At 50.2% G+C, this 23,250-nt stretch overlaps 1 protein-coding gene across 9 annotated transcripts in view; it reads right to left on the bottom strand.

Moving 5' to 3' along the window:
* Positions 1–23,250, bottom strand: part of LOC142560944 (latrophilin Cirl-like) — a 521,606-nt gene that overhangs the window by 139,896 nt on the left and 358,460 nt on the right. For all 9 annotated transcript variants that reach the window (XM_075673380.1, XM_075673375.1, XM_075673374.1 and 6 more), the window contains one exon: positions 6,498–6,693. In XM_075673380.1, coding sequence (XP_075529495.1) covers positions 6,498–6,693 — 196 coding nt within the window. The remainder of the gene's footprint in view (positions 1–6,497; positions 6,694–23,250) is intronic.

A 23,250-nucleotide genomic window follows, 5' to 3' on the forward strand; every position in this document is an offset into this window, starting at 1 on the left:
GGAAAGCACGCGGGTCCCAACGATTAGTCTGGAACATTCGACGATTGCTGTATAAAAGCCGACGCGCTTGACCCGCTGATCAGATTTTCGACGATCGCCGACCGTGTTCGCCGCTACAGTTGTGCTATAAGTGTAGCCTGTTTTTGTGGGCACAGGTTCGCCAAATAAAAGTTACTTTTGTCTTTCACAGTATTGCTACTGTGTTATTCAACGTCACCACCACGTGACAATATATATATATATATATATATATATATATATATATATATATATATATATATATATATATATATATATATATACCGCTCTTGGGTTTCTCAGAGAGTCAGAACGTGAGTGTAGTGAGCTCCTGAATAACACTTTGTAATATGGTGCAGCCAGTTTCTATCACGGATCTGGGACCCCAACAAGGTGAGACGTAATGCCCACGCATTTCTCTCGCGTTTACCTCTAAATCGCCACAGATTTTTTTTTTCTTGTCTTTTTCGCCCACACCCTAGGCAGCTAACTAGACTCCCTGCAGTTCCTTCGCCTTCGTGCACGCATCAGGCACGAGGAAATATGTCAAGAAAATGGTCTGCGTTTGGTTGTTCATCCAGTAGCAAAAAAAAAAGAAATGAAGGAAGAAATTGGCAGTGGCTTAGTTCGGCTATGCCAGGATATACGTAGCGAAAGCTAAGCATGACATGGTTAACCTTGGTTAATCTTGATTGCAAGTCCAGATTAGTCTGGTTGTCTAGCTATCTTGTGGCGTTTAGCCAGTCGTTCGGCGCGCTGTTCGTCTGTTTCCTGGGCGATTCGTTTCCTCTTCACCTCGTTCCGATGTCGATTCCAGGCCTCCTCATGCTTATCAGAATTGTCGCCGTCCATACTGCCACCTCAACTGTGGTTGCGGCGCACGCGAGCTCTCCTTTTCAATCCTCCGACACGTTTTCAGGCATGCGACACAGCTGCCGAAGCGAGCGGAGGCGAGCGCAACGACGAGGAACGCGTGTGACGTCATACCAAACGGGTCCGGCGGAAAGGCGCGGCTGCGCAGCGGCGCTAAACCTGCGGCTCGGTGCTACTAGTGGCGCATGCGCAGTAGTGACTAGGCAGCGAGAGAGAGAGAAATATCCGCGGCGATGCGCGCGTTGTGACGTCATGTGCCTCCTCGGAGCACCGCCACGGCAAAATCGCAAGTTGGCGGCCAGTAAAGCTATCGCTTTAAAAAAGAAAGCAGCGATGGCACAACGCCAGTGTATCTTTTAAGGTGTGCAGAACGCATCAGAACTGCGATAAAAACGGCAACAAGCGCTTCTAAATGTTTGCCGCAACATTGTATAAGCGAAGCCTAAAACCCTAAACGTACACATATACTGCACGCCTTAATAGTTTTGCCAACCACCGGACTACATTACATAAACAATTAGACGCTGTGATGATGAACGTGGTGTTTTTTGGCGCAAGGGCCAAATAGGGCCAAAGAGTGCTTGGCCGATGTTAATGAGTTTGCAGTGGAGGTATGATTTACGAGAGGTAGATGTTCTGTGAATGTAAAGAGGCCTAAAAGACAGTCGCGAATTATACGCACGCAGTCGGGTATGATCAGGAGTGATTAGAGTGCCGCTACGGCTGCTAGGCCGCAAAAAATATTCATCGCAGCGCATGTTTACTTTGCGAAATGCGGCGACGCTTGCTGCCCTGTGCAACGCAACACAAATAATATTACCAGTTGGTAGCTTATTGCTTCACCAACAGGTGACGCCACACTCGGGAGGCGCTCGAAATGTTGGCCAATCAGCGTGTTGCATTCCTAAACATATACGGCCTATGGGGAGTTTCGCAGCAAGCACGATTGGAGAACTCTGTGGTGAATCACTAAAGTAGGGGGAGGCCTTACGGAAGCACCTGTCTAGCTACACGAGGGTGCACGGAATAACGTTTCTGCGGACGACGAGCGGCGGCCAGAACTGAAACACCGCGTGGCGCTTTCAGAAAGCCGGGGGACCACCGGAGTTGCAGCGGTAACGACTCGAACGCGCTGAGCGCCTTTCGTGGTCCCTTCAACGCGACCCTATACATAAGCGAGAAAGGTCTCGCACTCACTCACACTTCGGGATGCATTCTCGGTTACTTCGAGGCGGACGCAAAAAGGGAAAAGAAACAACACAGAAAGCCTGGGCGTTCACTCAGTCTACACGCCACGATCTCTCGTGACTGGTGTCGTGGCGTACGGCGCCGTCGCCGCCGAGTGACGTCGCGAGATTCGGTTCCTGCGCACCGTGACACACTTTCGCGAAGGCGTTATCGGTCGCCGCCGCGCTTCGGCCAGCGATTAGGGAGGGAGCGGGTTTATCTGGCGAGGCGGCCAGGGGAGGGCGCGCGCAATGCATCCGATCCCGCAGCGAGAAACACCAGAGGAGACGCGACGAGTGTGGATGTTCGTCTGACTCGAAGAGCTGCGCATAGCAGGGGTCCGTGTGCGCCAACTCGCGAGAAAGCAGGATGCCGGGCGACAACACGAGGCCCACGTTTGCGTCCTCGCACGGGAACGCGCAGCACCGACTGTTCAGGTTGCACATATCACGCAAATGTGCGGCCAGCTATTGCCCAGACTGGAAACTATACTTTTTGCCACATGCAGTAGGACTCGTGCGCTTGTGAGGCGCATTTTCACTTCGAACTCGCCGGGGACGACAACAGGCTGGATGCCATTGCACGTCAATTGCAGCCGTCCTATATGGGAGAAGGGCAGACTGAAAGATACGCCCGACCAACCTTTGATCCTGTTTATTCGACGCTGACGGGTCCAAACGGCACCAATATGCAGGCACAAACTATATGCCATATGTGTGGAGCAGAGCAGGCGGATGCGTATCGTTTCCAACACCCCCAGCGGACTTCATTTTAACTTTACCTGCTTGCAAAATATGCGGTAGAAGAACACTGTTACCAGGTGATCGTTTATCACCAAAATTTATCGTCTATTACTCACTCAACAATTAACAGTTTGTGGAGAAACTAGGGACTCACCATTATTTCCAATTTGATACAAAAGCAATCGATAGATAAATCATTTACGGAGACAAAACCGGAAATGATTATCCTGTACCTGCGTCTATCAGCGAGCATTTTTGTGGTCGCGCAAACTCAATGCGTCGCTCAAGTAAACGCAAGTGGCATATGAGCAGGTTTTCTGTTCGTATGTTTGTTTGTTTTTCCATTTGGCAATGACACGCCATCACGTTCTGTCTAAGCCCCAGAACAGTGGCGTCACGTAGCATCTCTTTCTACTCAAACTTTCTTGTTTTTAAGTATACGCCTTTTCCGGTTATTTCCTTCTCATTCCTATAAATGGACACATCCCATCTTATTCGCCAAATTGATCTTCAGGGAGCCGCGTTACGCCACGCACCAACAGAGGCCGGCTCGCCACAAGCCTGCACTTCCCAAAGTGAACGGCGCAACAAAAGAGCCCCCACAGCCTAGTAGAGCCAAGCGCGCGACGATAAAATGAAAGACCAACTGGCGCGACCGCAAAGAAAGAGAGAGAGAGACAAACGGCGGCATGCACTGCGTACGAGCCAATATCGACCCGACGTCATGCGGACACGCATCGGAGCAATTTGAGACGCGATATTGCTGGCTTCCGCCAGTCCCACTCCGACTACCCACTCTTCGCAGACTTGCGCCCCCCCCCCCCCCCCCCCGCCTTCCGCTGTTTGGTCTATAACGATATACGTCAGATGGAACTTTCGATTGGGTCTCGGGAGAAGTTCCTTTCCCTTCGCTGCTTTGACAAGGAATGGGCAAATATGAACCGGAAAGAGAGCACATTTCCCGGCCGCCTTTATTTTCGTTTTCAGCTCTCACATTCCAGCCACGCCTGTTTCGAGAAAGTAAACTTTGTTATAACAGAGGCGACAGGGAAACGCTCTGGTGACGCCGAAACTATTGCTTCGAAGAGAGCGGCCGCTGACCGTTGCGTCTCGCTGCGAGGGGTCCTCGGTCGGCACCTCGACGCATTCACGGCGCTCCCTCGGGGGAATCACTCGTGGCGTGCCTCGGCTAGCGCACTAGGCGCGCATGAAGATCCTCTGTCGAGGCGCACGTAAATGCAATAATATCCCCGCACCTAAAAGCTCGCCTTTTTCTGTACATTGAACGCTCTGAGCTTATCTTTCATATCTGTGTACGGACTCGAGATAATAATTCAAGTGCGCCAGCGAGGAAAGGCTGCACGTGACACCCGCGTCCATATACAGCGGCGCGGAGTCGCCGTTCTCAATTTTGTGTGAAATATGTGGATTGCCGGCGCGGAATTTCTAAATGAAAGCGGGGCTCCGAGTGGACCTCGGAGGGATACTTTGGTGCAGCGGCGCCAGAAGGGAATGCTTCGTTTCGTACGGCTGCATGCATACACATGTCGCCGGTCCGCGTACGAAGGCAGCGCGACTGTCTGGCCGCTTTGTGTTCCTCGAATGAAGCGTGCACACGCGCGCACCCAAAGGGATCGCCCCGTGCACGTCCCACAAGATGGACGCGTGTGGTTTGTCCGACCACTGTAGTGGCGTCTTTTCAGGAAGCTCAGAGGAGATCTTTCGAACGAAACTGGGTAAGAGTGCGACAAGCGTTCGTCACCGCGTTCGCCATCCCACACATTGTACAAAACGCTCCCACGAGTGCATATTTATAAGATGCCGCGTCAGAGTTCACTATGCCGTCGCGTAAATGGCGTATTCCGCCGCACATTCGTGTTCCTACATGAGGCAGAACAATAGCGACAGCAGTGACGACAACAAACGAGCGGCCATCGGGGCTGCACGCTTCAATCGTTCCCGTTTCCCTCGTGCGCCATCGTTGCCAGAAGCTGCTTCGTTTGAAGGATAGGACGGTAAACACGACGACGTTTATTAGAGGCGGACACTCCAAGTTTCTTTTTTTTTTTCTTACGCCTCGCTCTTTGCCGTGTAACAGCCGCACGGACTTTGACGTTCTCGTCACCTTTCTTTAGGTCTCGAGGCACAGGAAACACAATTTTAATTCGAGCTCTGGAGTGGGGCTGCACGGTTTGGCGGCCGACTGCGATGTGCCGTCAGCGCGGTGGAATGAATATTTGTTCGCGCGAAAGCGCTCACCGCTGGCAGAGGAGCTTCGGCTCCGACCCGCCACTTGGTGGTTTTGACGTTGCGCTGCTAAGCCCGAGGTCGTAGGGTCGAATCCCGGCCGCGGCGAGCACATATCGATGAGGGCGACATGCAAAAAAAAAAAAAAAAAAAAACGCTCGTGTACCATGCCTTGGGTGCACCGTAACGAAGCCCAGGTAGACGAAATTTCGAGAGCTCCAAACTACGGCGCGCCTCATAACCACGTCGTGGTTTTCCGCACACAAAACCCAAAAATATAATTTTCTTTCAAACGCGTAGGCATTTCTGTGCCCGCCCAACTAGAAAACTGTCCCTCCGTCCCGTAAGACGACCGCTTTCGGGATACAACAGCGAGCGGGTTCGCTTTCGCGCTGCCTCTCACTGCAACGCCAACGAAGGGTCGAGGACACAGCGCTCACCGAGCTCTCGGCCTCGCCCTGCCACCGTCGCAGATCGCCTTCAAGATCCGCGCGCCTCTTTGAGTGAGCGGCGAGAATACAGTGCGGGAAGGCACTCTTTGTCGGCAGTCCCCCCAACACGCTGTGTCTCACGAAGATATCGCGGTTCTGGCCTGTAAAGCCAAAAACTTCAGCTGCGGTGAGCCCGGACGTTCTCGGCGCACGTGCGCTTAGTTGTGCACAGCCTTATGAAACTGCGATTTAGATCGCCCTGCTGCGACCATCTTGACCAGAATGCGAATGGCTGGTACGCCCCCTTATAAGGTCCCAAGTTGTGCCTTAACGCATCTCATGGCGAAACGATAGCTTAACTTGTTTTTTTATAAGTTAAAGAAACAGTCGAGCTTTTCAACAAGGCCACAACGGAGCCATTTTCACTCGCCGCGCCCCTAGCATGGACGAACACGCAGAAAAGAAAGAACAGTGTGCGTCGTATCTAAGCCAGTCAATGCGCAGACACTGAAAACTGTAAACCGAAGCGACAAACCGGGAGACAAAAAGGATGCACGTCTCACCATTAATTTTCGCGCTGTGTTTGCGAATTGGTGGACAGCTCGTGCAAATAACGGGTGGTACACAATCAATACCAGGGAACTACCGTCCCTTATAATCGATAACATTAACTCCAGCCAAGCCATGCATTATCCTTGTATGTGGTTCCTTGTTGCGTTATCTCCAAGTCACTAATATTAGGTATTAAGCAGTACAATTGCCGTCAACGACAGTGGCAAAAATACATTTAAACAGAACATCGAGATACTTCAGTTGACCTGCAACTCGCTAACGCCGAAGGTTGGACCTTCTTACGCAGCGTGAAGTTTTCGACGCTTCTCTCCCGACGCCGTGGTTGCTCTGCACAATAAACTCTCACAAGAGGATCGCGAGGCGCATGCGCCACAAGACGCGTCACCTGTCTCGGATGACGTTGTAGGATCGGTTGGACTTGCAGTCGACGCTCCAGTCGAGCGTGCCGTGCTCGTTGCAGATGGAGATGGAGAAGCGGCCGTAGTTTGCGCGGATGAGCGCGATGAGCTGGCCCTCGGGGCACGAGAAGCCCAGCTGGCTGCCCTCGCACGCGTACGCCGTCTTGTAGAGGGAGCCGCCACCTGCACGAGAAGCACTGGGAGTGAGCTGCCGCCACCGGAACGCGGGGCGCTCGCTATGCGCAAGGACGCAGCAGGTGCACCAGTGGCGCGCCTGCTGCGTGCCGTCGACATTGTACGCAGGGCAGGTTGCGCTCGATCAGTCAGGCAGGTACCAATCATTTTATTCTTTATTTCCAAGTGAAGTTGCGGGTTCCGCGTGTGAAAGCTGTTCCAAAACACTCGAGTGTGCCAGAGGGGTGTACAAATGTACGCTAACGGCGAACAAAATACGGCAACGTCCTAGCTACTGGAGCACGGCCGGGTGGTACGCACTGACTCTGTTGTTCTTCCTCTCTCTCTCTCTCTCCCCCCCCCTCTCTCTCTCTCTCTATTTTTTCACTACGAACAGAACGATTAACGGAGAAGTGGCTCGATCGTGTTATCGCGCTATGTCCCCCCCCTCCCCCCATCCCACCATAGCACTACACACTAAAAAGGTTTACACCCTTTGGGGTGTATATCTGCCACATAACAATGATCGTCATCTGCCTTGCTTGCGTTTCCTTTCTTGAAAACGCCGCGCCCGCTACTTTCCTGTCGGCAGTGCTATGTCATGCTGATAACGCGCATGCCGTTCGTTACTGGGATGTACCGGGCTCGCACCGTTAAAGAAAGGAAATGCGGACAAGACAGATGACGTTTATTGTTGTGTGGCAAGATACGGCTCAAAGGGTGTAAACTTTTCTTAGAGTGTATGCGAATTAAAACATATCCACATATGGATATGTAGAATCCAGCCAACCAGCACGGCATAGGCTTTGAGCTGTATCTTGCCATATGATTTGAGACGTCTTGCGCGCCCTCCCACATTAGATAGTGAGCAGAAAGGAAACGCAATATAGTAAACTCTCAGTTGTACGAACGTCGGTTTATCGAATATTTAAGAATATCGAACTTTTTAAAATCCCCGGCAGTTTTCTTATAGATTCTATGCAAAAATGTTTCACTTAAACGAATTTCGGAACAGTCAATATTTCAGTTTAACGAACTCGCTCAGAGGACCAAGGCTTATTCTTAGGATCAGAACCGAAGCCAGCCCTCATCAAACCACCGCTCCAGTGGCAATGTAACGTCGCTGGCGCTACAGCGCCCCTGGGGCAAAGCGGCGGCGCGGAAAACGAACGGCAACGAGGCATGGCCTCCGAGATTACCCGCACAAAACGAGCAAGCATGTAATCTCGGAGGCCATGAACAAAGTAACATTGCTGGCACTTACAACGCCGCCAGAGCAAAGCGGCGATCTGTCACACCACAAACCACGTGTCACACCACAAACCACGTTTTTTTCCGAGCGGCTAGTCGTGGCATGGTCGTCGTCTCTTTCTTTCGAAGAAGACAAAGCAGAGAGGAAGAAGAGGCAACTCCGAGCCAGTTTCAAGGCCTATAACTCTTGCTGAGGTTGTAGGGTACATTGGAAAGTTGAGAGACTTTGTGTCTCAACAGCAAGCTCTGCCAGAAGAAATGTATAAAAACCTTGACTCTTGGCACAGTTTTGTTACTTCCTGTGCTTTAAAAGTACAAGTGCAAAAGATTACATTTTTTTTTTCTAAGTGAGAAAGGCAGCATTAAAACTCTTATGAACCTTGTACTTGTTGATATGTACAAATTCCATTTCACACATTTCTAACACTACGGATGCCATGTCTTTTGCTCCAAGAATTGCACTTTCAAACTTTTGACTCTGTATGCCCCGTCTTATGTTGGTCTAGTGAATATTCAGCTTAGCGAACTTTCAGTTAAGTGAACTATTTCCTTCGGTCCCTTGAAGTTCACTCAAGTGAGAGTTCACTGTAATGCGGTCCCATTAACTTCTCGCGGAACTGTCGGAACAATCCTGCTCGCCTGCACAGGGAAGCAGCAGCGCTCCTCTGGGACAGCAGCATCGCTGTCTTCGCACAGCGCCTTTGCAGCACGCGCCATGGCGCAAAAGCAAGGCCCTCCGCACGGCGCTTATTTTCATGCGCTCTCCGCAGTTCTCGCCCGTGCTTTGGCGAAAGACGAGCGCGGTGGCGCGACGCGACGCACGCGCGAGCTGCGCTGAACGCGCGCGCGCCAACCTCTCTGCGCCTCGTTTTAGCTCTCGGGCGACCACTGGGAAACGAGGGAGGCGTGGTCGAAGATTTCGCTTCGGTAAGCGAGGGGGGGGGGGGGGGGGGGGGCGTCGCTACCGCGCTGGAAGAACCGTGATGGTCGCCAATTCGCGCGCAAACTTTCGCGGCGCAAGACAAGCAAGTGCCGCGCGGCGCAAGCTCCGAAAGAGGCGAATGTAGTTCTGGAATAAAACCAATGCAGCAGCCGTCGCAGTGGCGTAACAGCAACGCGCGCAGAAATAAGCAAACGTGAAAATGCGAGTCGCAGAAGCTTCCTCCCGTTGTATTGCGGCGTGTCGGCTAAAGAATCTCGACTGCCGGGGCGAAGTAAGCGCGTCTCTCACCCGGATAGCTGCTCCGCCTCGTCCACCTCGCGACGTCAACGAACTGCGTTTATCGCGACACGGCAATGCACCGGATGGGCCCAGTGCAGCGAGAGGCGTGCGAACTGCTTGTGGGGCTCGCTGGCGTCAAACTATGTCCTCCGTGTCCTCATCGGGCCGTACAGTCGCGGCAAGCAAAGAAACCCAGCAATGCATTTTCCCCCTTGCCTCGTCATCGCCTGCACGTGAGATGCGGGGCCGTGCGCTGGACGCGCCGGGAAGTGCTCACCGCGAGACTCGATTCGAGTACGCGTAGCCTACATGTAACGGCGTGAGATTTTCATTCGCGCAGCTGCCAATGGCCGACCGCCCGCCATCGCGGTTGGCTCAAATGTACTCTCAAGGAACGATTCTACCGTAAGACCTTTTCGTGACCCTGTTCTTGTGTCGGTACTATACATAATCGCGCTTTCCTTATTATTATTTTTTTTTTCGTGACGACACGTTATGGAGAACGCTGCGTGTTTGAGAAGAGTTGCTAGGAGTGAAGCGCGGCGTGCGCTTGGCCAATTGGCTCTTAGAGTGTGCCACTCACAGCAGTCAGCGAAAAAAAAAAAAAGGAAAGCTCGCTCGTTTTACAAGAGCCTCGGTGGAACCTATTGCGATGTCGACGAACAAACCCCGCCGCACATAGAACCAGCCGTGGATGCACAGTACTCTATTGACACTTGTACTTCTTTATCTTTATCGGGCGACCACTTCTCACCACCTAACAAATGTCATCGCACAGCGCAGGACGCGCCTGCATGTAAAAGAAGTTTCTGGAATGTTATCGATGGTTTCATCCGCTGTCTTTCCCCGCAGCTTGTGTAATCTGATTGCATATATGCGCGACGCGAATAGTGTAGAACTTTGTGGAAGACACGCGGGTCCCAGCTGTTACTCTGGAACATTCGACGACTCATGCATAAAAGCCGACGCGCTTGACCCGCTGATCACATTTTCGACGGTCGCCGACTGTGTTCGCCGCTATCGTTGTGCTTTAAGTGTAGCCTGTCCTTGTGGGCACAGAGTCGCCCAATAAAAGCTAGTTTTGTCTTTCACAGTATTGCCACTGTCTTCTTTGACTTCACCACCACGTGACACTCTTATAACAGCATGTCTGAATGCCCGTTATTTGTGCGCTGGACGCAACACGATGAAGTAAGTACGGGCCCGCGCACAATCATTTAATGCCACCATGTGAGAGGAAGTATCGGAATCGGCAACTGTGCTATTTAGTTGCAACGCCTATTTCTTTATACATAATGACCATTAGATAATGACATAACGATAAATAATTGACGTTGCGCCGCAAGTCAATTATGTATGAAATGCACGAGCATCGCCGGCTTCCAATTGAATCGTCAAATGCACCAAAACACACACGTCGTTCTAATACATTATTAAAACCGACTGCCCACACAATATGCGTCAACATAATTTTTCTTTTTTTTTGCAAAGTAAATAAATGACAGTAATCGTAACGCCTTCAGGCACGCCGTAAGCGTTTGTGAACGCGACTTGTTTTTTCCATCAATGCGCGGTGTTTGCGAGGAATAGACAACGCCTATTGAGTAAACTAAACATTATGCTTTCCTATAGTGCAACCATTTCCCTTCTGAGTGAAATGCGTCACCTCAGACGACTACTTTACTGCAGCCACTGCCGTGTTTGACGGGACGCCTGAAGTGGGGCGCTTCGGTAGTGATTGGGATAGATTACTTCTTCCCTCGTTGTGATGCTTGCACCCGGTGATTAAACTGTGCATGTAATTCGAGCGGGAGGTTCAATATTTCTAATCAAGACACGTAGCATGACTGACTGTGCAACAAATGAATATTTAATTACTACATGATTACGACGGGTCACTATAATAATGCAAGGAGTCATTCTCCCCACCTTGACTCGCTTTGTATGTGGAGTCTCAAGCCCCACCTCGGGATAAAATTATGTAAATTTCACACGTTCATCGACAGTCCACCGTAATTCGCGACCGAAGGGGATATGCATATTCGCTTGCGCAAAACCGCGGCAATGCCCCGGCATCGGCCGGCAGGTGCCTCGCCCAGATAACCAAGCGCGGCCACGGCGAGGGCGCCCGAATCCCCGCGCCGCTCGGTGACCGCGTGCCGACGCGTGCCCGGCCACCGTCGCCGCTCAACCGCGTCGCGAGGCGTTCCGCGCACGTGCGAGCCGCTTCGAGCGCGCAGTCCGCCGTTCGCAAAAGCACGCTGCCAGATTCGTTTTCTTTTTTCACACAAACATCGTTCGCAAGCTCACAAACAGCTTCACATTGAAGAATTAACTTTTTGCCACGCTCATTGCACTTATAATAATAATAATACCTTTATTCATAAAAACAAGTGGTACAAAGTCTCGAGGCATTAGGAAAAAAGCTGCTACGAAAGCAACTTGACTGGTCCTAATAACCAGAACATCAAAAAGGCAGCAGACAGCAAGCAGCCAGAACAAAAAGAAGAAAAAGAAAGGAAAGAGGAACAACGACAATGGAGAAAGGAAAGAGAACAATGGCATGTAGTACATAGATCTCACTTAAACAATTTGCTTCACACACGAAACCGCTCGGGAAAAACAAACAATACTGGCACGAGTACTTATATATAGATACACAAAACTCTTAAAAACAAAAACATTAGGTACGCGGATAAACCCAATTCTTGGGGCAATAGAAATTATACAGTTTCCTGCCAGAACAATTAGGTACATCGATGGACGCAAATCTGAGATTATTCAGCAGAGTGGGGAGAGTGTAACAAGTCATTTGGTTACCATAGGTTGAACGCACATGCGGCACATGTCAGTATTCCGGGGACCTGGTGTTATAACATGGGGTGTTCTGTTTTAATCTAGCCAGAGATGAAACAAGGCTTACGTTCTGTTTGGTTTCTTTTAGGCATCCAAGAGCAAGGCGGTAGCTAAACATATCACTGACTTTAATTACTCGAAGTTTCTTAAATAGCGGCTCAGATGGGGAGTCAAAGGGCATATCACTAATTACGCGAACAATTTTCTTTTATATTACAAGCAAACGCTTAATATTTGTAACAGATGTGGTGCCCCAAATAAGGCAGCAATAATGAAGGTGGCTTATAAATTAACATTTTAATCTTCCGAGGCATGTAGCGAATAGAGAAAACGCGTACAGTAATTTGGGAGAGTTTGACTACCGCTCCAGCTCCAGAATATGGCCGCTCCAGCTCATACTTTCCTCAAAACAGACCCGGAGTGTTTTCACAGAAGGGACGTTATTTATCAATTTATTATTATTATTATTATTATTATTATTATTATTATTATTATTATTATTATTATTATTATTATTATTATTATTATTATTAAGCCCGTTATTTATCAATTTTCGTTGACCGTGTTTTCGTGACACCAGCTGCCTTACTGGGTACTTCAAGTCCTCGTTTCGCTTTGACAGACCAGTTGTTTACGCTTCTATTGTATTCTAATAATAATAATAATAATAATAATAATAATAATAATAATAATAATAATAATAATAATAATAATAATTTAGTAGTAGTAGTAGTAGTAGTAGTAGTAGCATTCACTTGCGAGCTTGAATCTATATGGTTCTGTTGTAAAACGCCTGCTTCCGAGAATCGTTGAGTATTGCGTCCCTCGACTCATACGAGCGCAATTTATTTGCATTCCAATGTAGATATCATATACAAAATGTAAATGAAAGCGGGCAACAAGGCAACCTTGCCGCACATGGGAGACGAGGGCAGATATTTGGCGTTCCGCGTTCGATGGGTGCGTGTCTGAACACATAGTGAGCCTCTGTTAGCCCGTAAAGCTGATCATAATTGATTATGATCACGAAATTTCTGGCCTACCGAATTCATTAGAACACATGACTTGCCGGAAAGGCATTCCGCTTCCAAGAAGCTTATCAATCTATCGAAAGCGCTATGTGTACGTGATCATAAAGTGACACTAAAAACGAATAAAAGAAAAAAAAAAGGGGGGGGATGCACACATAAACGGGCAAGCGACAAATCATCCGCCACATTTCGATGGCGTCAGCAATGCCATCCATGCCTCTGCCGACGAATGCCGCTGCGAAGAGGCCCCAAGGAAGCCAAAGAAAGACCTCTGGATTAGAGCCAATCCAGAAGCCATACCGTGCCGGAAAAGGCAGCTCATCGTCGTTTGCTCTTCTCTCGTCGCCAGATCCATTTCGGCACGGCCTTCTGCTCCTCGCTTTCCTCTCGCTATTGCTGCTTTATTTTCTCCCACGTTTGTACGTGTGTCTCCGCTGCTTCATTTCTCGTGCAGCGATGATTGCCAGACGCGCCGAGCGGAACGCAACCTCCCGCCGCAAACAGCTCGAGAGCGCGCCGAAGAGCTGTTCCCGTGCAGCGAACAAACAAGGTAACGACGGGGGGGGCGGAAGTGGCTTCCGCGCGCTCGTCTCGGCTTCCGGACCGAGGTCGCCGGGCTCGTCCGTTGCCTCGGCTGCAGGAGCCGCGTAGTGCGACCGGCGCCCTGGCACGAGCTGACGGCCGGCAGGGCGAGTGACCACTGCGTGTGCCAGTGTCTACCATGGCTATGCCCTGCTCGGCACGAGGTTGCAGGTTCGATTCCCGGCGGTGGTGGCCGCATTTCGATTGGAGCCGAAAAAAGGTGCTTGATACCGAGCTGCACGTTAAAAAACATCGATTGACCAAAATTAATCCGGAACCGAAGCCTCCCCCCCCCCCCCTTCTCACGACGGTGTCTCTCATAACCACCAATTGATCTACTTACAATCTGAGCAGCCAAAATAATAGCGCAACGATGATTTTGTACTCGGCAGCACGATGCCCGATGAGTTCTCGGGAAGCTTCGGCGCTTTCTCACAGATGTCTCGCGGAACGACCGAGCATCGTCAGAAAAATATTATCAACGATATTGCGGACGCGAGAGTCACGCTTATCTGTGGAATAAATGCCACGGCAAACAAAATTTTGAAGCCACACAAAGGATTTCCCAGCACAAAATTTACGAAACGATTATTTTATCGGTCGTTCTTTTCTTCTTTATATATATATATATATATATATATATATATATATATATATATATACACATATATATATATATATATATATATATATATATATATATATATATATAATCTTTTTTTTTCCAGGCGACTTCGCCGTTTAAAGTGAATTCTCAAGCGAAGCAATGTACATAGTCGGGAAGGTAAGTGTACGCTCTAGAGCATGTATGCATTTAGGGCGGCTAGATGTGACTCCTTCAGCGACGCCGTACGCGCTCCGAAAACATTTGCGGTAAAAGAGTGTTAAGGTAACGGCAACTGTCACGGCTGTAGTAAATGATCGCGAAAGTTTCGCGCGACGAGTGAGGAATATTGCCGCAGCGGAAGTGAAGGGTGAAACACAGTAAAAGAGAGTCAGGCAGGGGCTCCTGCACCGGAGGACGATTGGCGAGAAAGGGATGAAGGGGAACTCCCAAAAGCCTCCTTGATCCGTCGGCAAAGGAGGACGCCCAAACAGAAAAGGAAGCGGAGGAGGCCACCGCCAAAGGATGCCGAGGCCGGTAGAAAACAAGCTGGCAGCAACGCTGACTTCGAGAGAAAGGAAGCTGTGAGGATGGCACGAAGCCCAAGAAAGTGTACAGCGCAGAAGTAAACGGATGAAAGCATCAAAAAAGGCACCAAGCCCGGTAGCGAGAGCGAAAAACAGCAACGACAAACAGTAGCTCAGTTGTGGCGCTAAGAACCATTTGGATTTCGCGAGGAAGCGACCGTAATTTCTCACGCGCCAAACCATCCGTGGTTCCCCGCCAGGGTCCGCTAGCTACCGCCCACCCAGGGCTCCGAGGGGAGCGCGTGGCGCACTCCGCAGCTCGGGCGCCCTCCTCGAAGAATACTCTCGGACACGAAGAAGAGCGAGCGAACACCGGCCAGTCATGGCCGCGCTCGCAGTGAAGCCCCGAGCGAGGAAACAAACAGCAGACGCCGAGCGAAGCAGACGACGCGGCAGCCAAACCGGCCGAGACACAACGCCGCGGACGCTCAGCGCCGCTTCCCCCCCCCCCTCCCCTTTGGGTGGCCCTAAAGACCGGACGCCGACTCGACTATAACGGCGGCCGTCAGGAAAGGCACCCAGGCTTCCCGCCATTGTCTCTGCCGCGCCACTCCTGTTGGCTGTTTTGCAGCCTTTGATTAGCTCGCCTAGTGGGCTCGACTTTTCTCGGGCGCGCCAAGCTTGCCGCCGGAAGAAAAAGAATAAGTAGCGCTCTCAATCTCCGCTTAACTGGCTGCCTTTCTCTGGCTTTGATGTGCTCTCGCCTTATTTACTTGTCTAAGTACGTGTATCCTTTACTATGTAGCCTGGCCACCAGGTTTATACTGGCACTAGTGACCGCGCTATTCGCTGTGTGCCTGGCGCTGCGACTGCTCGACAATGCAGCGTGTAATGTTTTAGCGCGATTTTTTTTTTTTTTTGCACACGGACACAGGAAGGGAAACACAAAAGCGCTTGTGTGTGGCCCTTCCCGTTTCCGTGCGAAAAGAATTTCTGCGCCAAAAACACTATACGAATGATGTCGCGCCAAGAAAGCCACAAGTCAATCCTTGGTAAGTACAGCTTATTTCGTCATGTAGGGCGTGTCAGAATATACATGCAGTGTTGGGTAATGATCCGACAGACAACAAACTACAACAAGGAAAAAAATGTGAAACATTTCAACGCAGCAAAAGAAAATCATTGAGTTATAAATGGAAGAAAACATTTGTCACTGAGCGCCGATCCAGAATATGCGCGAGAGGTGCGAGTGCGAAAATTCCCCGAACAGTTTATTTTGATTTGATGCTGAAATAGCTGCGTGAGGGGGGAATGAAAACGGCGTCAGCTTGAGCAGGCACACTAGCTCGGACCGGAATAATCAATCTCCTCTGTTACCTTTCTACTGGCCTCCAATAATGGTGGGCCTGCGATGTGACTTTCAAGGAGCATGTATGCATGTATGCTTTCCTCCTAATAACATTCTGACTGCCTCCCGCAGCTTCGACGACGTTGCAGACGGCTGCAAAGAGTTGGCCAAATAATCGAGTCAGGGAGCCAGGTCAGGATGGCCAACGGATGACGCCCCGTATTACTTGTTCGTGCAAATTCTCGCGTGCGGACACAGAAGGGCCGCGTGCACGCCCAGTGTGCCCCACCAAGTGGCCGGAGAACGCGCCGTGCGCGCACTGTCCGAGCACGATCGACAAACGGCGGAGATGATGCCGGCGGGAAAAGAAGGAAGGAACGGATGGGAAACAGAGCGCGGCGCGCATTGGTTCAGCAGAGGCCTGGTGTCGCGACGTCCAGGTATACGCACACTCGTTCGCTTCCACCAAGCACAAGCGCGCTACTGCGCGGAGAAACGAACAGCGCAGCGAGCGGCGCAAAAATGCGGACGCAGAGGAAAACTGCGTCCCCGCGGACCTCCTGGACAACATCAGCAATTGCGACATGGCAGGAGCAGACGCGCATTCTCGTGACTGGCGGGTAATGGGCATCGCATTCTGTTCGACAGAAAAAATGGCAAAAGCTGGCGAAATGATTGATCCTGTTCTCAATTGGCCCCGCGATTTATAATGAAGAATGTAACACTCAGGGCAACTGTCTCTCCGATTTCTTGGTAGGCGTATGAAGGCACCCGACTTCATTTCTACATTTTTAGTTTGGCAGCGCCAACAGAATAAAATTTCTTGTTCCCAAGAAGTAAAAGCAAAGTCTGGCTTAGATAATGTAAGGATTAAATTCCAATGCTATCATTTTCTCCGTTTCGTCAGTGGTTTGAGCGAATCTCCCCTTGCGTCGTCTCCTCGATTGGCCAGCCGTGAATGGTAGGAGATAAGTCAAAAACGCAATCAGGCCAAATGAGGGAGAGGTCGTGAAAGACAGCTGCATAAGTTCGCCTGGCGGCACGCTTAGCATGGTACTGCGTGCTGCTGGGGCGCTATGACGTAAAGCATTGCCTTCCCGCGATCCAAGCTTGGTCAAACATTCTTCGCCTGTGAGCAAAACGTGAACGAGGTGAATGCAGGAGCCAACGTTTCGACAAGTGTACTTGTCTTCTTCAAGGCGACATATGCTTTCCTCGCCACAGTATATATAGGTGGGGTTCTTCTAAAGGGGAGGGGGTGTGAGGCGGGAGGACGCGGAAACGAGGGAAAATGTGTTAGCGTGTCGAATTGAGAGTAAAGGAACGCTGTGTACAAGGTCAAAGCCAGGACCCCCACCCCAGTCTGTCAACACACGCGCGTTAGCCGGCGTGTCAAGGGCGTCTGACACGCCGGCTGACAAAAAAAAAAAAAAAAAAAAAAGGAACCCCCGGATGTACCCAGGGTTACCTATTGCCGAAACAAGAACTTTAAAGACATGTTAGTGCACGCAAAAGTCAGCCAGCAGCATTCCCCCGTAATAAAAGCATGTTGTCGCCCTAGGTGCAAAACCTGCAGGCACCTTCAAGGTGACATTAAAATTAAAAGCACCGCAAATAGTTATACACATGAAGTCAAATCTAGCTTCACTTGCACAAGTTGGGATGTGATTTATATGCTTAAATGCTCCTTCTGTAAGAAACAATATATCGGTGAAACAGGACAATCAATGAACGTCAGATTAAACGGACATCGCGCGGACACAGCTAAAAAGCTTCCCAAAGCCGTCGCCGAGCATTTCAACCAACCAGGGCATAACTTTGATGAACTTAAACTCTACATCTTACAGTCAAATTTCCGTTCTGAATGAGAAAGAAAATACGGGCAATCATACCTTATCCATAAGTTCAAGACATTGCAACCAATAGGCATAAACGTTTCAAAGGGAGCTTTAGAATATATTCGCTATGCTAAACCTCAAGCTATAGGCGTATCAAGCTATATGATTTCTTGGCGTATCTCCCCCCTTTTGTTTTCCCCTTCCCTTCTTTTCTTTTCTTTTTTTTTTATTATTAGCCGGCGTGTCAGACGCCCTTGACAGAGCAGCTAACGCGCGTGTGTTGACAGACTGGGGTGGGGGGGTGGGGGTCCTGGCTTTGACCTTGTACACAGCGTTCCTTTACTCTCAATTCGACACGCTAACACATTTTCCGTCGTTTCCGCGTCCTCTCGCCTCACGCCCCTCCCCTTTAGAAGAACCCCACCTATATATACTGTGGCGAGGAAAGCATACGTCGCCTTGAAGAAGACAAGTTCACTTTTTTTTCGAAACGTTGGCTCCTGCATTCACCTTGTTCAGGTTTTGCTCATCGTCTTGAATTTCCATCTCCCGCATTCCCGGTCTTTCCTCTGAATTCTTCGCCTATATTCACGCGAAGTCCCAAAACCGGGAAAGATCACCACGTTAAAGTGACGTGTGCGCAAAAACAAACCTCATTTTCATTCCTTTGTTCCTTCTCTCTTTATTGGCCGGCCCCGTTCAGACGCGGACAGAAGGCCCGCCGATCGCTCTGGCACTGGCTACGCGGAGCGGCCGCGAGAATTGATCCATTTGCTTACAGCGCATGTCGACGGGGGCGAAGTGCGACAACACCCGTGTACTTCAATTGTGCACTGGAACGGTGTTTCGTAATGCATCCAACACGGACGACAAGAGAAAGACAACACGAACGCCGCACTTTAACCGACTTTTATTCATGAAAAACAGGGCTTTATGTACAACGGGTGAGGGAGGGGGGGGGGGGGCTGCTAGTGCGTAGGACCACCCAAAATTATTTCCTTGGTCTAGGCAACAGTACTAAGAAGTGTCAAACCAAAATAAGAAAGGAATAAGAGCAAAAAGTGAAAGAAAGAGGTGAAAAAACCTTTCCCTTTCTTTTTTACATCCCTGATTCGACACACCCGTTCGCCCTGAGATAATCAAGTTCTTTTCTCCCGAGTACAACAGAAGGAGCACTGACACAGTAATCGTTTTCATTCGAGATACAAAATGCTTCAAAAATTTCCCGGTTTTTCTTATTGCTATATTTGCGCAACACACGTGTTCGTTCGAAAAACGCCTTGCATCCTGGCTTGTGCGAGCAACGGCGAATGTGGTCGGCTAAATGACCAGCGCCACTTAGTGAAGTAGCATTCCTGCGGTGGTAGAGAGCCATATTCGTGAGGTAAAGGTTGGTGAGAGGCGCAGACTGAAAAAAGACGCACGCCCGCTGAAGCGCCCTGTCGCAGTGCCTGCCCTATTATTGGCACCAGGTTACTCACCGCCTCAAGAAGGTTGGCGACAGGTTCGCGGTGCGTGTTGTGTTTTCAGCACCGGAAAAGCTGGGGCGAATGTGTCGCCTAGTAAACGAATCCCTAAAGAAGCCAGCCTGCAAAATAAAGCACACCAAAAGCCCTCGTTGAATGTGACGTCGGTGTTGTGTACAGCATTCCCTTCGCCTGTGGGAAATGCTATATTGGCCTAACCGGGCGCTGCCTAAATGAACGCTTGCTAGAGCATCGCCGGAATGCTACTTCAGTAAGTGGCGCTGGTCATTTAGCCGACCTGTGTACATAAAGCCCTGTTTTTCATGAATAAAATTCAGTTGAACTCCGGCGTTCGCGTTGTCTTTCTCTTCTCGTCCGTGTTCAATTGTGCGCTGGAACGATGTTTCATAATGCTAATCACAACCAACTAGCCCAGCTGTCCCTACTTAGATGCAGCTGCAATTCCAGGTGGTCCGAATTTCCGGAGTCCGCCACTACAGCGTGGTTCGTAAACGACATATTTTTTATTTGTTTGCTTACAATCAACATTTTTTTTTCGTGGCGGCATAACGTTGTCGAGGCCCATTTCGGCACGTGCACGACATAGCTTTGCCAACTTTTCTTCGACCAGGATCAATTTCAGCGGCATATTCACCCTCCAGTCACACGCCGCCGAAAGTTTCTACCACCGACGAAAGCTTATCAAGAAGAAGCGGGCCAACTGCTGATGCCGGCACTGCCCTCCCCATCTGGTTATCTACTTTGACTGCGCTAGCCCGACCCCACGGAACCCTCTCCATTTCTGCGTGCTCCTCACCTCTTGTCCACCGATTAGATAAGACCTGTCGAGGTAGGCGATGGCATTCGCTTTGAAAGCAAACAAAGGTGGCCTCCTATAAAGGAGGAGAGCGTTTCGTTCGCCTGCTCAAACAACACTGCGGGTCACCGCCCGATGTCGGCAGTTGCGCAAGCTTGCGCGTCAGGTGAATTGGAACAGCTTTACGTTATGGGGCCCCAGGTGTACAATACTACCGGTGAATGCGACGATAAATGACAAACATGAGGCGCACATTACCCGCAGGAATGTTACGCCGGCACCTATTCGCAACCTTTAGACAGGGAGGGATGCAGTGAAACTAGAAAGACGAGATGAATGCATAGCCCAGTCACACACGGTCCTAAAGTGCACCAGCAGAGTGAGACCAATGTGCTCGTTGCGTAAAAAAACTGGAACGCCGACATTACTGAGACATAAGCAGCAGCACAGGATGACAATTTCTTAGCAGAACGCGCGCCAACCTGGTAATGTACGCCACTACCGTTCACTATCAGTTCATTATGGCTAGTGGGAGTACTAAAGAATGAATGAATGAATGTGTGGTTTTTATTGGCGCAAGGGCTAGGTATGGCCAAAGAGCGCCACGCAAGTACTAAAGAACCGAACACTTTGAAAAACAATAAAGGTTAGGTGGAATAAGTTGTATATCCTTAGATACAACTTATTGTACATAAGGGCGCGCGCGCATCTTCTTCGCAGTGGAATGTTTGAAGGAACTCATTAACGCACAGTCATAAATTAAGTTTTCTGCTTGATGAGAGGCAGTATTCTTGCCAGGTCCACAATGCTGCTTCGTTACAGTGTAGCCGCAGTTCCCGCTCGATTGCATAAGACAAAACAAGGCACGTAGGAGCGTTATTGACAAGCTAATAGCACCACGTTGTAGGTCTCATAATGAAAAAGGCAATTAACAAAGCGCTCCGTCGTTGCTCTTGCCGCTGCTACAAGTCCACAAACGAAAACGCAAGTCTACACAATCTGATCAACGATAATCTACTACGAGGAACTCACGGTACGTAAGCACCTCCGCTCACGCGACCATAAGTTTCTCCTTCGGGGCGATGAGGAAAGGCCGCAAAAAGAAAAAGAGAAAATGACGGCGCCCACTGCCTGCTCTTCTCGTATTTTGGAGCCACTGCTCCCGTTTGGCGTCCACAGTTAATGACGCAGACACCAGCGAGCCGCCCTCGTGCAGAGGCGAAGCGAGCAGACGACCGGTGAGGTCCGTGTCGTCGTCGTGTGCTTTGGCGTCATTGCTCGCAGTGTCGTCTGCTCGCGGCTACGCTTAAGCGGTCGGTCACGCCCTCGGTTTCGTCGGCTCCTTTCGCTCTTGCGTCGCGTGACCGCCGCTATTATACAGTAATGAAACTTCGCGTCCCACGGGAAAGGTCGCCCATAAAGGGAAAGCTGCGAGATACGAACAGTGCCGCACTGAAGCAGCTGGAAAAGAAAGCCGGAGGAGGACGGAGCTGTGGTGCGTGAAGCCATTTTATTAAGTCCTCCCACAGACAGATGGGGAGCCACATGATAGAGGGTGAGACAGACCTAAGACGGACGCCGCACTACATGCTGTCTGTTTCTGATAGACATCTCGCAGGAACTCGAGAAATAAATGGTACCGGAAACAAGCGATACCGATACGGCTGCAAGGTGTCCTCCCTCCAGACGTCTCGCCTTTTCGCAGAACTTGGCGGTTTTTGTACAGAATCTTGTTACCTTTATCTTTATTAACTGTTCTTGAATTTCCATGCTGTCATTTCACCATTCTATGTCCACTGTACTGACTTATTGCCCCACGCTTACCACGTAATGGTCTGCTCGGAAGCAGGTACTGCAGTGAATTGTCGATTAGACAATTAGACAAGCTACCTCAGTACCTTACACAAAAATATTGCACGCTTCGGCCTCCCACAGTTATCCGCTAGCTGCGGGAAACGTCAATCGCTGTCATTTTACCGCTTGTGGCTTACAGAGGCATCGCACGGACTGAACCGAGATCGAATGCAAAGGGCCGGCACAAATTGTCTTTCGCAGACACGTCGCTTCAGCAAGTTAGGACATAGTTTCAACTTTCCCAGCGTAACCTCATCATGTCGGTACAGACACGTACGGCCGATTCTTAAATTGTGCCAAAGTTTTAGCATCGCGCAGTCATTCTTCTTCGCCAAAGCGTGCACCGCATGCCAGCTCCCGCCCACAGTGCTTGAGGGTGAAGCATGACTCAGCAGTCGTTCAGCTAATGTCTGCCATGCGGCGAAACGAGGCGCCCAGGCAAGCCAACGAGAGCGGCAGGGACGGCATAGCCAAGGGCGCAAGCGTGGGGAACTCCCTCGTCGGTGAACACGAGCACGCGGCCAGCGCGGAGGATGCGAGTCCTTCGCATAGCGCAGACGTAAACGGATTGTGACGCGCAGCCCTCGGTACGGGAGACCGAAACCCCTTTTAGCAGAGGGCAAGGCCACGGTAGTCGCCGTGTGGTTCGCATTTCCCTCGGCGTCTTTCTCTCTGCCTGTTTCATTACTCGCACTACAGGCACCAAGTGGCCAAAGCAATGGAAAACTTCAAGCTGTCTCCACGGCAGACTATATACAACGGAGAGCAACGACAGAACAGACAGCCAGCATCGCTGGTTTCCTCCGCCGTCACAAATTACAAAGTGTCCTACTCTAGTTCGTGTGCATGTAATTGTGTGTGTGTGTGGGGGGGGGGGGGGGTCTTCTTCCCAGTGGAATGTTTTCATCAACACGGGCTGTCCTTCAAACCCTTTTACAGCATCTTTCACTCATGGCAAGCGAAACACATACGGCGAAGTAGAGACCGCAAGCAGTCTAAGCGCGGCATTCTTGTCTCAAATACCTAATTCAAGATGAAAGGTTCGCCGACTCGGTGATAGGCTTATTTTTCTTTCATCCCCCTAAGGAACGTCGAGGCTATGGTCATTAATCACGGCGAACTGCAACCAAGACTGGACGGTGCGGCATTTCGGAAATTCCGTATCGCTTT

The sequence above is a fragment of the Dermacentor variabilis genome, chromosome 10 (assembly GCF_050947875.1).
Source record: "Dermacentor variabilis isolate Ectoservices chromosome 10, ASM5094787v1, whole genome shotgun sequence".
Classification (NCBI taxonomy): domain Eukaryota; kingdom Metazoa; phylum Arthropoda; class Arachnida; order Ixodida; family Ixodidae; genus Dermacentor; species Dermacentor variabilis.